General features: G+C 38.0%; 1 protein-coding gene across 1 annotated transcript in view; it reads left to right on the top strand.

The window, feature by feature from the left end:
- F5 (coagulation factor V) overlaps positions 1–16,465 on the top strand; it is a 79,819-nt gene that overhangs the window by 34,217 nt on the left and 29,137 nt on the right. The window contains exons 8-13 of the mRNA XM_046680429.1: positions 6,555–6,732; positions 8,230–8,329; positions 9,728–9,939; positions 11,040–11,190; positions 13,097–13,309; positions 14,752–16,455. Of these exons, the coding sequence (XP_046536385.1) occupies positions 6,555–6,732; positions 8,230–8,329; positions 9,728–9,939; positions 11,040–11,190; positions 13,097–13,309; positions 14,752–16,455 (2,558 nt within the window). The remainder of the gene's footprint in view (positions 1–6,554; positions 6,733–8,229; positions 8,330–9,727; positions 9,940–11,039; positions 11,191–13,096; positions 13,310–14,751; positions 16,456–16,465) is intronic.

Below are 16,465 nucleotides of genomic sequence, written 5' to 3'. Positions count from 1 at the left end.
AAAAACTGTAAAAAATAATCAAACAGAAATCCTGGAGCTGAAGAATACAATGACAGAAGTGAAAAATTCAATAGAGAACTTTAGTAACAGACTCAATCATGCAGAAAAAAGACTTAGCAAACTCAAAGACAGATAATTTGAAATTATCCAGTTACAGGAACAAAAAGAAAAAGAATGAAAAAGAGTGAATAAAGTTCACAGGACCTATGGGATACCATCAAAAGGACTAATCTATGCATCATGAGAGTCCCAGAAGGATAAGAAAGACAGAAAGGGGCAGAAAGCTTATTTAACGATAATGGCTGAAAACTTCCTAAATCTTGGGAGGTATATGGATATACAGATTCATGAAGCTCAAACGACTCCAAGCAAGATCTACCCAAAGAAGATTACCCTGAGACATGTTATAATCAAATTGTCAAAAGTCATAGACAAAGAATTCTGCAAGCAACAAGAGATAAGCAATTGCCATATACAAGGGAACCCCCATAAGGCTATCAGCAGATTTCTCAGCAGAAACCTTTTGGGCTAGGAGAGTGTGGGATGATATATTCAAGGTGCTGAAGAAAAAAAACCCTGCCAGCCAAGAATGCTATACTTAGCAAAGCTGTCCTTCAGAAATGGAGAGATAGAGACATTCCAGACAAAGAAAAGCTGAGGGAGTTTGACATCACTAGACCTGCCTTACAAGAAATGCTAAAGGGAGTTCTTCAAGGTGAAATGAAAGGATTCTAAGTAACAACATGAAAGTATAAAATTCTCCAGTAAAGGTAAATATACAGTCAAATTAAGAATATTTTAATACTATAATGGTGGGGCACAAATCACTTTTAACTCTAGTGTAAAAGTTAAATGCTAAAGTATTAAAATCACTAAAGCTACAACACTTTGTTAAGGAATACACAATATAAGAAAGATGTAAAGTTTGACTTCAATAACATAAAATGTGGGGAGGTATAATAGTGTACAGTTTTTTACATGATTGAATTTAAGTTGTTATAAGCTTAAAATAAACTGTTAGAACTACAAGATTTTTTTTGTAAGCCTCATGGTAAACACAAAGCAAAAACCTCTACTTCAAGTAGATATGCAAAACTGAAAGAGAAAGGAATAAAACCATGCCATGCAAAAAAAATCAACAAATCACAAAGGAAAACAGCAAGAGAGGAAGAGAGGAACAAAAGAATTACCAAAAAGTCAGAAAACAATTAATAAAATGGCACTAGTAAGTCCTCATCTATCAGTAATTGCTCTAAATGTAAGTGGACTAAGTTCTCCAATCAACAGACACAAGGTGGCTGAATGGATTTTAAAAAAACGAGTTCCAATAATATGCTACCTACAAGAGATTCACTTTAGCTCTAAGGACACACATAGGTTAAGAGTGAAGGGATAAAATGATAGTCCATGCAAATAGTAACCAAAGGAGAGCAGGGCTGTACTTATATAAGACAAAATAGACTTTAAGTCAAACTGTCATAAGAAACATGGTCACTATGTAACAATAAAGGAGTCAGTTCATCAAGAGGTTATAACAATTGTAAATACATATGCATCCAACATTGAACCATTTAAATATATGAAGCAAATATTAACAGAACCTAAGGGAGAAATACACAGCAATACAGTAATAGTGGGGGACCTTAATACCTCACTTTAAACAATGGATAGATCATCCAGACTTAAAATCAATTAGGAAACAGTGGAATTGAATAACACTATAGACCAAGTGGACCTAAGAGACATATAAAAAACATTCCATCTAACAGCAGCATTTCCAAGTGCACATGGAACATTCTCTAGGATACATCATATGTTAGGCCACTGAGAAGACTGAAATCATACCAAGTATCTTTTCTGACTACAATGGAATGAAACTAGAAATCAATAACAGAAGGAAAATTGGAATATTCACAAATATGTGGAAATTACACAACAGTCTCCTGAACAACCAATGGGTCAAAAAAAGAAATCAAATGGGAAATCAAAAAATATATTGAGACAAATGAAAATGGAAACACAACATACCAAATCATATGGGATACAGCAAAACTTATGGGATGCAGCAGAACAGTTGTAAGATGCCTACATTTAAAAAATAATAAAGATCTCAAATAAAAAACCCAATTTTATACCACAAGGAACTAGAAAATAAGAGCAAAAGCCCAAAGTTAGCAGAGGAAGGTAACAAAGATTAGGGAAGAAATAAATAACTAGAAAGACAATAGAAAAGATCAACATAACTAAGATTTGGCTTTTTGAAAAGATAAACAAAGTTGACAGACTTTTAGCTAGAATAACCAAGGACTAAAATAAATAAAATTATAATTTTGAACAATTATATACCAACAAATTGGATAACCTAGAAGAAATGAATAAATTCCTAGAAATATACACCCTGCCAAGACTTAATCATGAAGAAATAGAAAGTCTGAACAGACCAAAAACGAGTAAGAAGACCGAATCAGTAATCAAAAACTTCCAGACAAAGAGAAGCCTAGGACCAGATGCTTCTTGGGTGAATTATACCAAACATTTAAAGAAGAATTAACACTAATCCTCAAACTCTTCCAAAATATTAAAGAGGAAGGAACACTTCCAAACTTATTGTACATGGCTGGCATTACCCTCATACTGAAAACAGATGAGGACACTACAAGAAAAGAAAATTATAGGCCAATATTGCTGATGAACATAGATGCAAAAATCCCCCATAAAATATTAGCAAAGCAAATCCAAGAGCACATTGAAATGATCATATGACATGACCAAGTGAGATTTATTCCTAGAATGCATGGATGGTTCACCATTCACAAATAAATAAATGTAATACATCACATTAAAAGAATGAAGAATAAAGATCATATGATCATCTCAGTAGAAGTACAAAAAGCATTTGACAGAATTCAACACCCTTTAATGATAAAAACTCTCAACAAGTTAGGTGTAGAAGGAATGTACCTCAACATAATAAAGGCCATTTATGACAAACCCAAAGCTAACATATACTCAAGGGTGAAAAGCTGAAAGCTTTTCCTCTAAGGTCAGGAACAAGACAAGGGTGCTTACTTGCACCACTTTTATTCAGCATAGTCCTAGAAAGCCTAGCCAAAGCAATCAAGCAAGAAAAAGAAATAAAAGGCATCCAAATCAGAAAGAAAGAAGTGAAATTGTCTCTATTTGCAGATAATGTAATTTTATATATAGAAAACCATTAAGACTCCATTAAAAACCTATTAGAACTAATAAAGAATTCAGTAAGTTCCAGGATACAAAGTCAGCATACAAAAATCAGTTGCATTTAAGTATACTAACAATGAACTATCCAGAACAGAAGTTGAGAAGACAAACACTTTTACAATAGAATGAAAGAAGAATAAAATACTTAGGAATAAATTTAACGCTGGAGGTGAAAGATCTATATACTGAAAACTATAATACACTGACAAGAGAAATTGAAGAATCCACAGTCAAATAGAAAGATGTCCCATGTTCATGGATTGGAAGAATTCATTTTGTTAAAGTATCCATACTACCCAAAGCAGTCCACAGATTCAATGAAATCCCTATCAAAATTCCAATGGCATTTTTCACAGAAATAGAAAAAACAATCCTGAAATTCATATGGAACCGCAAAAGACCCTGAATCATCAAAGCAATCTTGAGCGAGAAGAACAAGGCTGGAAACATCATACTTCCTAATTTCAAACTATATTACAAAGCTATAGTAATCAAGTTATAATGATGGCATAAAAACAGATACTTAGACCAATGGAACAGAATCAATTGCCCAGAAATAAACTCATGCATATATGGTAAACTAACAAAGTGACTTTGACAAGGACACTAAGAATACACAATGGGGAAAAGATAGTCTCTTCAATAAATGATGTTGGTAAAACTGGATATCCACATGCAAAAGAATGAAATTGGGCCCTTAGCTTACAGTATACTCAAAAATGAACTCAAAATGAACTAAAGACTTATATGTAAAACCTTAATCCATAAAACTCCTAGGAGAAAAACATAAGAAAAAAGCTCTCTGACACTGGTCTTTGCAATGATTCTTTTGGATATGACACCAAAAGCACCAGCAACAAAAGCAAAAATAAACAAATGAGACTACGTCAAACTAAAAGGCTTCTGCACTGCAAAAGAAACAGTTAACAAAATGAAAAGGCAATCTATGGAATGGGAGAAAATATTTGCAAGCCATATATCTGATGATGTATTAATATCCAAAATATATAAGGAACTTATATAAATCAATGGCAAAAAAAAAAAAAAAACACGAAACAACCTGATTTAAAAATGGGCAAATGACTTAAATTGACATTTTTCCAAAGAAGACATACAAATGACAAATATGTGTATAAAAAAGTGTTCAACATCACTAATCATCAGTGAAATGCAAATCATATCCATGGTGAGATACCACCTCATACCTGTGAGGATGGCTATTATGAAAAAGAAAAGAGAGATCAAGTGTTAGTGAGGGTGTGGAGAAAATGGAATTATTGTACACTGTTGGTGAGAATGTAAATTGGCACAGCTACTATAGAAAACAATATGGAAGTTCCTCAAAACATTAAAAATAGAATTACCATATGATCCAGCAACCCCACTTCTGGGCATATATCCAAAGGAAATGGAATCAGTATCTCAAAGAGATATCTACACTCCCATGTTCATTGCAGTGTTATTCATGATAGCCAAGATATGGAAACAACCTGAATGTCTGTGGATGGATGAATGTATAAAGAAATAATGGAGTATTATTCAGCCTTTAAAAAGAAGGAAATCCTGCCATTTGCAATAACATAGATGAATCTGCAGACATTATGCTAAATGAAATATTCCACACAGAATGACAAATACTGCATGATCTCACTTATATGTGTAATCTAAAAAAGTCAAACTCACAGAAGCACAGAGTACAATGGTGGTTGCCAGGGACTGGGGGGGTGGGGGGGTGGGGGTGAGGGGAATGGGGAGATGTTGATCAAAGTGTACAAACCTTCGGTTATAAGATGAGTAAGTTCTGGAGACCTAATATACAGCATGGTGGTTATAGTCAGTAATACTGTATGTATACCTGAAATTTGTTAAGATAGTAGATCTTAAGTGTTCTCTGCACAAAAAAGAACTAGTAACTAGGTGAGGTGATGGAAGTTTTAATTAGCTTGATTGTGGTAATCACATATATACGTATATAAATCATCATGTTGTACACCTTAAATATATACCATTTTTATTTGTCAATTATACTTTAAAAATGCAGAAAATGCAAAAAAAAGTCAGAGTGTAGCACAGAGTATATTAATGGCTGCCTTTTGTTAAAGGCAGTGAGAGGATAAGAATATTTATATTTGCCAGTCATATTTGCATAAAGATGTTCTGGAATTATAGGAAATTAATGCAAGTGAATATTTAGAAAATGCAGGAAGGGTTAGGGGGATGGCATTAAGGGGTATAGCATGTGAGTGAGAGTTTTTACTGTAATCCAAATCATTTAAATGTATTCAAGAAACTCAGCTGAGAAAAAGATCATAAAAGGAACTTGCTCAAGATTATGTAATAATAACTGACAGAAATGAGATAGGAATCCAGGACTCTCTGGCAACAATTTTTTTTCGAGGAAGATTAGCCCTGAGCTAATTACTGCCAGCCTCCACTTTTTTGCTGAAGAAGCCTGACCCTGAGTTAACATCCGTGCCCATCTTCCTCTACTTTGTATGTGGGACACCTACCACAGCATGGCTTGCCAAGTGGTGCCATGTCTGCACCCGGGATCCGAACTGGCGAACCCCGGTCCGCCGAGAAGTGGAACTTGTGAACTTAACTGCTGTACCACTGGGCTGGCCCCACAATTAGTGCTTCTTATTGTACAAAATAAATGCATAAAACGGATAAACTCTATCATGGAGCTTCTACTTTTGCAAACTAAGGCAATAAAGACGACCAAGGGGAAAAGTGGTTCATGTTGCTGCTCCCAAATCATGTATTGCAGTAGCTACGGAGGATGGGCGAAGGTGGTTGCTTTTCAGTTGGCACTGGGATTGGATGGATGGTAGAAGGGATAGCCCAACAGTACAGAACTATGTTTAGTAAAGATAGTAAAAGCTTTCTGAAGTGGGAAAGTGCTTTTAGAAATTGAGAAATACCTAGAAAGCCAATAAGGGTACCATAAATTAAATGATACGGAAGACTTAAGAAAAGTTCATAGTTATGCTATCCTTCCATCCAGGTAGATGTCTTCCAAGATATATTTGAGGTCTACTCTAGCAACCAGAGGGACAGGCAAATCTAAGTGGCTGCTTCTAACCTTGACTATGACTTTATCAATGGTGGAGGAAACAGATCAGAGATTTCCAGTTTTCCAGCTAGGGAGAAGATATCAGGACTTTGCAAACCACATTAAGAATTTTTTAAGAAAACCACCATTTTAGCTAATCCAAGAGCAGAATTTCTAAGCACAATGATTTCCCCATCCTACTGGGGTCTCTACTTGAGAAAATGGTTTAATTTTTTTTTTAATTTCATTTCACTTTAAGAAAATACAGATCTCTGCATTTGGATAATTTCTCAAACCGAATTGGGAAACACTACAAGAAGGTTGTCTACAAACAGTACCAAGATGAGTCCTTCACCAAATATCTGGAGAATTCCCATAGCAAAGAAGATGGGATCTTGGGCCCTGTTATCAGAGCCCAGGTCAGGGACACACTCAAAGTAAGTAACAGAAATATAGAACCATGGAAGAAATAGTGAAAGGCAGATTATAAGTACTGGTTGCTTGTTTATTTTAAGAAGAAAAATAAGTCCGTATAATTTTTAATTCAAATGCAGCTTTTAGTTTTTAGTCAGTATTTGCACTTATGTATAGCCTACTTGATAATACAAAGGATCTGAAACAGTTTATCAGATTATAAAGGAATAAAACAAAGAGTCGATGTAATTGGGGTGGAGGATAATATGGGACAAAGAAAGTAAAGCCAAAGATAAGTATAATGAAACACATACCATATGCTCCTATAAGGTTGTCTGCAAATTTTGTCTTAAGTTTTCTAGTAACCAAAGTAAGAGGGGAAACACGTCAGAGCAAGCTTCACAGTAATCATAAAAGAAGCACAGTTTCTGCTGCTACTGAGACCTAAGAGGACTTTCTCCCATGGATCCTTAAAAAGAGGATGCTGTGTAATGCAGTGGATGGAATCCTTAATAAAATCCCTCAACTGGTACAATAAATTTAAAAGTTGCATAACTTTTAAAAATAATGTTTCTCATTATAGTTGAGAAGATAATAGTAAATGCAACTGAGTCAAAACAATTCTTCAATGTGATCTAGGTATGTGCTCTGAGGACTGGTCTCTGATGAAGATACATTTAGAAACGTATCAAGAGCGCTGAGTCTTCAGACAGTTTTCCTTAAATGTTAGGCTCACATCATCAAGCTTTTGATAAGAACTGGGCAGCAGAGAACTGAAGGTTGCAATCTTTGGCAAAATTCTAGAATACAGATAATCTACAGATTAGGGATGATTTAGATGCTTTGGCAATCACCCATGTAGAAGATAAAATTAAGGTTCTCTTGAAGATTAAGGAACCTAACTAAGACTCCTGTGTGAATAATGCTCCTCCGGTCACCTCTTCATGGGGGTGAACTCAGAGAATACCTACAGACAAGGCCAATTCTGTTCACTTAAAAATAACAAAAGGACAGAAAGCAGCCTTTCTCTGTTCCTCTTTCCCTTTCCCTATTTCTGATCCCTTTTAGGTGCTCTTAGCAAGTGTAAATTACCTCATTGGAAATTTACGATCTGGCTATTTGTCATGCCTCTCAAGAAGATGGCTTCAAGGACAGTGGTTCTAGGAGATCTGGCAGTCTAGATCATGATCTAGAAAGAAGGAGCAGATTCAAAGGTAGATGTGGTTCAAGCTGAAAAGAGAGGGGAAGAGAGATGGGGACCAGCGTGGAAAAGGTGATATACTGTAAAGAAAATGTCACTTCTAAGGTCAAACTACTCTTTCCATTTTCTACCTTACTGAGTGAGTGAAACTCAAATGCTTCTGTCTGGTAATGGGGACAGGTTGCTGTCAGATAAACAGAACTAGTTTGCATACACACACACATAGCATCCAACAAGTGAATATGCAAAGCTAGCATCCTATGTGAATTCTCATAATCGACCTTAAATCCTGAAGTAATGAATTTGAGTTACTTTGTAGATCGTGTTCAAAAATATGGCCAGCCGCACCTACAGCATTTACCCTCATGGAGTGACCTTCTCTCCTTATGAAGATGAAGTCAACTCTTCCTTGACCTCAGGTTTGAACCTTTCACTTCTATGGAATGAAACTATTGGCCTCTGAGAGGCTGCTATATTTTTCTACTGTCCTCCTTGCCCAGCAGTATAACTTGTACGGTAGGTAGTATACATGTAGGGGTATCCTAAAAGTCACAACCAAACCCTGCTCATTTCAGGGATTTTGTTTACCCTAGTGGTTACAAAATATGGTGTCCTCTGTTAGTGCCATAGCGGCCTCTAGTGGAGCAACATCTAATGGCTACATGCTGTCAAGGATTCTATCAAGTGGAGCTTAATATAAAAATAATATTCCTGACATTTCCCTTAGCATAATACCCTCAAGTTCCATCCGTGTTGTCACAAATGGCACAATTTCGTCTTTTTTATGCCTGAGTAGTATTCCATTGTGTGTATATACCACATCTCCTTTATCCACTCATCCAGTCAAAAAATGGGCAGAGGATATGAACAGACATTTTTCCAAAGAGGATATACAGATGGCCAATGGGCACACGAAAAAATGTTCGACATCACTAATTATTAGGGAAATTCAAATCAAAACTCAATTGAGATATCACCTCACACTCATCAGAATGGCTATTATTAAAAAGATGAAAAATAACCAGTGTTGGAGAGGATGTGGAGAAAAAGGAACCCTCATACACTGTGGGTGGGATTGTAAATTGGTGCAGCCACTATGGAAAACAGTATGGAGATTTCTCAAAAAGTTAAAAATAGAACTATCATATGATCCAGCTATTCCATGTCTGAGTATTTATCCAAAGAAAAGGAAAACACTAATTTGAAAAGACATATGCACCCCTACATTCATTGCAGCATTATTCACAATAGCCAAGACTTGGAAGCAAACTAAGTGCCCATCAATGGATGAATGGGTAAAGAAGATGTGGTATATACATACAATGGAATACTATTCAGCCATAGAAAAAGATGAAATTGTGCCATTTGCTACAGCATAGATGGACCTTCAGGGTGTTATGCTAAGTGAAATAAGTCAGATGGAGAAAAACAATTACCATAAGGCTTCACTTATATGTGGAAGATAAACAAACAAGCAAACACATAGATACAGAGAATAGATTGGTGATTATCAGAGGTGAAGGGGGCAAGGAGAGGATGAAAGAGGTAAAGGGCACGTGTGTATGGTGGCACAGAGAAGCTAGACTTTGGTGGTGAACATGACATAGTCTATACAGAAGTCAAAATATAATGATGTACACCCGAAATGTATATAATGTTATGAGCCAGTGTGGCCTCAATAAAGTAAATTTAAAAAAAGAATATTCCTTTCCCAATATTAATTGGCTCTAATGAGAGTTCAGCTGTTTATTTATTTACTTATTTTCATTAAATAATTTCGAAAATGAGAACAATTTTTTGACTACATTTTCTTTCAGGCAATAACACCATGATCAGAGCAGTGAAACCAGGGGAAACCTATACTTATAAGTGGAACATCCTAGAGTCTGATGAACCCACAGAAAATGATGCCCAGTGCTTAACAAGACCATACTACAGTAATGTGGACATCACGAGGGACATTGCCTCTGGGCTGATAGGACTACTTCTAATTTGTAAGAGCAGATCCCTGGATAAGCGAGGCATACAGGTATTTTGTCATTGAAGTAACTTTTCAGAAGTTCCAGGAATTTCTTCTGGCTGGAACAGATTGGGTCTTCTTGCTAAATAATGAGGCTTTTCCTTCTAGAGAATGGAAAAGATTAAGTAGTCCTCTTTAGCACGAATGTGAGGATGTTTATTCCTTTGGTTAGATTTTTGTTTTGCCTCTTTTCACCTAGACTCTCACTGCAGAAAGTTAGTCTACTGTGTGATACTGTATTTTGTTCTAGTCTCAAATTCCAGGTCTGTTGGTATTGGCTATGTGATGAGCAAGTCACTTAGCCTCTCTTAATTTCTTCCTGTTATCAAATAGGTAATCCCCCTCCTAAAAATTTTATAGGGTTGTTTTGGGGCTCAGTGAGATACTGCCTGGTAAAAGTGTAAAGCTCTGTACCAATCCTTGCTATTTTAAGAGCACCACACTAGGGAGAGAGAAGAGAGATCCACTCAGAGACAAATCTTCTAGTAAAGTTGGACCTAGACGATGGTCCATCTCTAGTGAGTTACCCAGAAGAATGAGAACAAACATATGGATCTTCTGACTTATCTTCATTGAAGAATAATAGTCTCATATTATTAACATAAAATTCCCAATTAGGCTAAGCTATAATCAAAGAAATCTCATCCTAATGCATGCAAAATACATAAATACCTAGAAAAATCAGAGATGGGCACTTGGAAGACCTTAATTTATTGAGCTGGGAAAAGAAAGATGTAGGGGGAGGTATAAAGCTTTCCTATTGCAACCTCCTGTTTTATCCTTTGCAACTATTTGGACCACATCCAGTCAGTCATTTAGGTTGAAAGGTGTTCAGTTACAGAGATAAACAGGATTATAGTTGCCTTGATGAAATGGGATTTTTCTATTAAGATATTTTAGTTTCTGAATTTTCTGATCTGCTCTGTTTGCTTTGGCACATTATCTTTGGCCCTAACAAGGGCTGTGTACACAATAGGCTCTCATAAATGCCTGCATTTGTGGCTTCAGTGGCCCCAAGGGCTGTGCCCCGTTGGTTTCTGAGAAGATATCAGGGTTGTAGGTAATCGGCTGGAACACTAATCACTGAACACAGCACTTTTACCCTCCAGAGGACAGCAGACATTGAGCAGCAGGCTGTGTTTGCTGTGTTTGATGAGAACAAGAGCTGGTACATTGAGGACAACATCAACAAGTTTTGTGAAAATCCTGATAAGGTGAAACGTGATGACCCTAAGTTTTATGAATCAAACATCATGAGCAGTAAGTTGGAGTACTGTTTCTGTCCATCAGTTTTTCACTCCTGTGGTTGAAGTACGACTATGCCTAGAGGCAAAGACATGGATTAGAATCCACTCACCTCTTATCTTCACTTCCAGTCCAGGGATTTGGTGATGAAATTACTGGGTGATATTATAGCAATCTTTTTGAGATCAAAAGCTTGTTATCCTTAGAAGTCTTGTTGGTCTCTTGCTCCAAATGTGTGTGGATGTGTGCGTGCATGTGCACATTCTCTGGGCAGAGAAAAACAGGGGGAGGGGCAGGGGTGGCGAAGGAAGAGGCTACAGGCCTTGGTCAGTGGTATCTAGGTGCAAGGGGAGTACTCTTCATGGCCAGGGCAGAAACAAGGAAAGTAATCCAAAGCTGGATTATCCAATCAAACTAAGGCAAAATGCATATGAAGAGCTAAGAGTCTTGAAAGTCAGTCCATGAAGAGGTTTGAAGTGAGTAGTAAGAAGTTCAGAACAGAAGAAATTCCCTGAGCCAAGGTTCAGGCATTTGCTGCAGTTTTGAAGTTTGGGTGTCCAAAGCCACTGCTGTGGGAAGTCTGAGAGAAATTTCACTGAGCCAGCTAGGAGCAAACTTCTCCACAATGGTCAGGATCCCCGCTGCTGCTCCTCAGAGTTGAGAGTCACTATGATCACCTCCTCTGATAGGTAATCAGAGGTATGAGGATGATTTCTCCATGGTCTATTCGTATAGCTGCAGATGACTGACAACTGGCAACTATCAGAACTGGCAAGTGCCATGAGAATAATTCCAAGCAGGGAGTTATTCTCAGCTTTCTTTGCATAATTTTATTTTGGCAGTGAATCTGTGCTGTCCATTAGAAATTATGTATGAGCCACAAATGTAATTTAAAATTTTCTAGTATCCATGTGAAAAATGAAAGAGAAGTAGGTGAAATTAATTTTAATAATGTGTTTTATTTAATATAATATATCCTAAATATCATTTCAACATATAATCAATGTAAAACATTAATAAGATTTACTTTATTTCTTACTAAATCTTTGAAATCTGGTGTGTAATGTACATTTACAGCACTCTCAATCCAGATTACCCACATTTCAAGTGCTCAATAGTCACTTGTAGCAAGTGGCTACCGTATTGCACAGTGCAGCTATAGATCATTTAGAAAAGGGTCCTGAGGGACATACAGACTAAAAACGTATTTATCAGTTATTCAGTAAATGTGTAAGTGCTCACCACTTCCAGCCCAGGCATTATACTGGGGTTAGGGCTATAGTGGTAACCCAGGCCAACATGGATCCCATCCTCAGAAATCATACCTGTGATTTCATTACCATGCTTAGTACATAAGTAAAGATACTGCCTAAAGCTGTGTCCCTTTGAAAGATAATGAAAATATATGAACTCGATACTTGAATGAAAACTATAGATTACATAAATGCTAAGAGGGAGCAATAAAAATTGCAAAATATGTTAAATATGCTTCATTTTTAGGGACATCACTTCTTATTCAATAACTAATGTGTCAAGAAGATGAGTTCCTTATATTATCGCTTTTCCTCCAGGTAGAATTATTTTAGATAATATTCAAAGTTGATCTTCAGAATATCTTTAAAAGCAAAACGTGGAGCACAATATATTTTATATACACTTGACGAATGAATAAATCAACGTGAATGAAGGGCCTTGTCTTTATTCCGACATTTCTCCCTTGGCTAACTTTGGAAAATAAGCTCTCATTTGGGAAGTCTGAGTTTGATCCTCTAGTCACATGTCAGACCTGGTAAAGCTTATCTCAGATAATCACAGCTTTGACGCAACCAAATTAACATCGGGACATTTATCTTAAGTCTAATTAGACACATGGCCTTTTGTTGGCTTAAGCCTGGTGTTCTAATAGATTTTACTTTCTCAGCTATCAATGGCTATGTGCCTGAGAGCATATCCACACTAGGATTCTGCTTTGATGACACTGTCCAGTGGCACTTCTGCAGCGTGGGAACCCAGGATGACATTTTGACCATTCACTTCACTGGGCACTCGTTCACCTACGGAAAGAGGCATGAGGACACCTTGACGCTCTTCCCCATGCGTGGTGAATCTGTAACCGTCACAATGGATAATGTTGGTAAGAGCCGGGGTCACTCAGAGGAATCTCTGGTCTATAAAGGTCCACTGCAGCTTTCCACACTACGAGACCTCCTGGGTTTATCTTTCTGATCCCTTGCAGGATTTCCTTTCAATACTTTTCATGATTTCTTTTTGGGAAATTAATGACTTAAATAGACCCAGTCCTTTAATGTGAGTTCCATTTATTCTTCTCTGGGCTAAGTGAGAAGTAAAGCACATAACAGCAGAAAGATAAGGCATAACTTTGATGTAGGAAGCATGAGCATTCAGCCACAAAAGAGCATTTCTTTGATCAAAATGTCCCTTTCAGTTCTTTTTTTAAAGATTTTTTTTTTCCTTTTTCTCCCCAAAGCCCCCCAGTACATAGTTGTGCATTCTTCGTTGTGGGTCCTTCTAGTTGTGCCATGTGGGACGCTGCCTCAGCGTGGTTTGATGAGCAGTGCCATGTCTGCGCCCAGGATTCGAACCAACAAAACACTGGGCCGCCTGCAGCGGAGCGCGCGGACTTAACCACTCGGCCACGGGGCCAGCCCCGTCCCTTTCAGTTTTTTAAGACAGCCATCCCACCCAAGGGTTGGTCATCATCAGATACAGTGCCTTAGAGGCTGGCCTCAGAGACGGCACATGTCATGGAAACCAGGCAGGCTTTGGAGTTCATCACATCTGGGCTCAGATCCTGCTCTGCCACTCATTATTTGCGTAACTTTGGACAACTTACTCCACCTCACTGAACCTCAGTTTATTCATCTGAAAAGCAGAATAACAACCACTTACAGAGTTGCTTTGATCATAAATTGCAGTATGGGTCAAGTTCCTTGTGCTCAGTAGACACTCCACAAGTGGTGACTACTGGAGACTTCCCAGGAAATCGTCAGTGTACCAGAAAACCATACCATTTCAAAGAGATTCAAAACTTCCCTGGGCCCACCTGAATTATTTATTACTTGGAAATATCTAAATGTCGCTTATTTGTGGGGGTAAACCTCATAATCTTCTCCCTAACTCCAATTCTCAAACAAGATGTGCAGCTAACAAGATGTTTATGATATTTAAAGTCAATTTGATTCATCCCTTTTTGAACACATTCTAAAATAGTTACTCTCAAACTCTCTGTGCTTAAAGTTTTTTTCTCCCTAATCTCCACTGACCAATCCTTTGGGTCTGTATTCTGTTAAATGAGATAAGTGCACTGATCGCATGCTTGGAGGTCACAGCAAGGTCAGATTGCTTAAAAGTTCCCTGAACACTTTACCCTCAGTTTCTCTCCTGTATCACTGTGGAACAGTAATCAGCAGTTCACAGATCAGCAGTGGTTCACAGACCACACTTGAGTATCCCTGGCTAAAGTTCCTTGGAAATGATCTGCCACAATGGATCCTGGAGTTTTTATATCTTTTTCTGGACTTAGAGCGTTGTGTTCTCTCTGTGTCTCTTCTGCAGGAACTTGGATGTTAACTACCATGAATTCCAATCCAAGAAGCAAAAACCTAAGGCTGAGATTTAGGGATGTTAAGTGTATCCTGGATGATGGTGAAGGTTCATATGAGTTTATATTTCAACCTCCAGAATCTACAGCCATCACTCCAAGGAAAATGCATGATTCTTCAGAAAACAGCAATGAAGAGTTTGATGCTGACTATGACTACCAGAGCAGACTGGCTTCATTATTTGGAATTAGGTCATTCAGAAATTCATCATTGAATCAGGAGGAAGATGAGTTCAATCTTACTGCCCTAGCTCTGGAGAACAACTCGGAATTCATTCCTCCAAGTACTGATACAGCTGGTGGTTCAAATTCTTCTTCCCCAAGTAACATTAGCAGGCTCATTGCCAATAACTTTGCAGACCATCAGAAAAATATTTCTCACCCAGAAGCCACCACAGCTGGTACCCTCCTGGGACACATTGGCTTAGATAAGAACTTAGTTCTCAACCCTTCCACAGTAGAGAATTCCAGCTCTTATTCTGAAGACCCTATAGAGGATCCTCTACAGTCAGATGTCACAGGGATAAGCCTACTCCCACTTGATGCAGAAGGATTCAGAAGTCAAGAACATGATAAACATAAGGGATTCAGGGCAGGAAGAGACCAAGTAGTAAAGCACAGGTTCTCCCAGATGGAATTTCCAGCACATAAAACTGGGAGACATTTAAGCCAAGGCAACACTTCTCCTTCCAGAATGGGGCCCAGGAAGGACCTTCCCAGTGATCTATTACTTTTAAAACAAAAGAATCCGTCTAAGATTTTGAATGGGAAATGGCATTTGGTTTCTGAGAAAGGTAGTTATGAAATAATCCAAGATGCTGATAAAAACTTGGCTGTTAATAAGCTGCTGAACAGCCCCCAGAATGCCTTAGGAACTTGGGGAGAAAGCATCCCTCTTACAAACAAGCAGGGTGACCACCCAAAGTTTTCTGGAATTAGACATAAATCTCCACAAGTAAGACAGGATGGAGGAAACAGGGGATTGAAGAAAAGCCCTTTTTTAATTAAAACACGAAAGAAGAAAAAGGAAGAGAAGCTTGCACACCATGTTCCTCAGTCTCCAAGGAGCTTTCACCCTCTAAGAGGAGAGGCTAACACCACATTTTCAGACAAGAGACTTGATCATCCATTGTTAGTCCATAAGTCCAATGAAACATCTCTTCCCACAGACCTCAATCAGACATTCTCCTCTATGAATCTTAGCCTGATAGCCTTACTTCTTGACCATAATCAGAATCCTTCAAATGACACCAGTCAGACAAGCTCCCCTCCAGATCTTTATCAGACAGTGCCCCAAGAGGAACACTATCAAATGTTTTCAATTCAAGACTCTGATCAGATGCACTCCACTACAGACCCCAGTCACAGGTCTTCTCCAGAGCCTGGCCAGATGCTCAACTATGACCTCAGAAACAAGTCCTTTCCTATGGACATTGGACAAATATTCCCTTCCTTGGAACTTGAAGTCTGGCAGACAACCATCTCTCCAGATCTCAGTGAACCATCCCTCTCTTCAGAACTTAGTCAGACAAGCCTTTCCCCAGACCTTGGTCAGATGGCCCTTTCCTCAGAACTCAGCCAGGAGACCCTTTCTCCAGACCTTGGTCAGATGCCCCTTTCCCCAGAACTCAGCCAGGAGACCCTTTCTCCAGACCCTGGTCAGATGCC

Source organism: Equus quagga, chromosome 13 (genome assembly GCF_021613505.1).
Source record: "Equus quagga isolate Etosha38 chromosome 13, UCLA_HA_Equagga_1.0, whole genome shotgun sequence".
Taxonomy (NCBI): domain Eukaryota; kingdom Metazoa; phylum Chordata; class Mammalia; order Perissodactyla; family Equidae; genus Equus; species Equus quagga.
The sequence above is the reverse complement of the archived record's forward strand: the minus strand, read 5'-3'. Positions and strand labels throughout refer to the sequence as shown.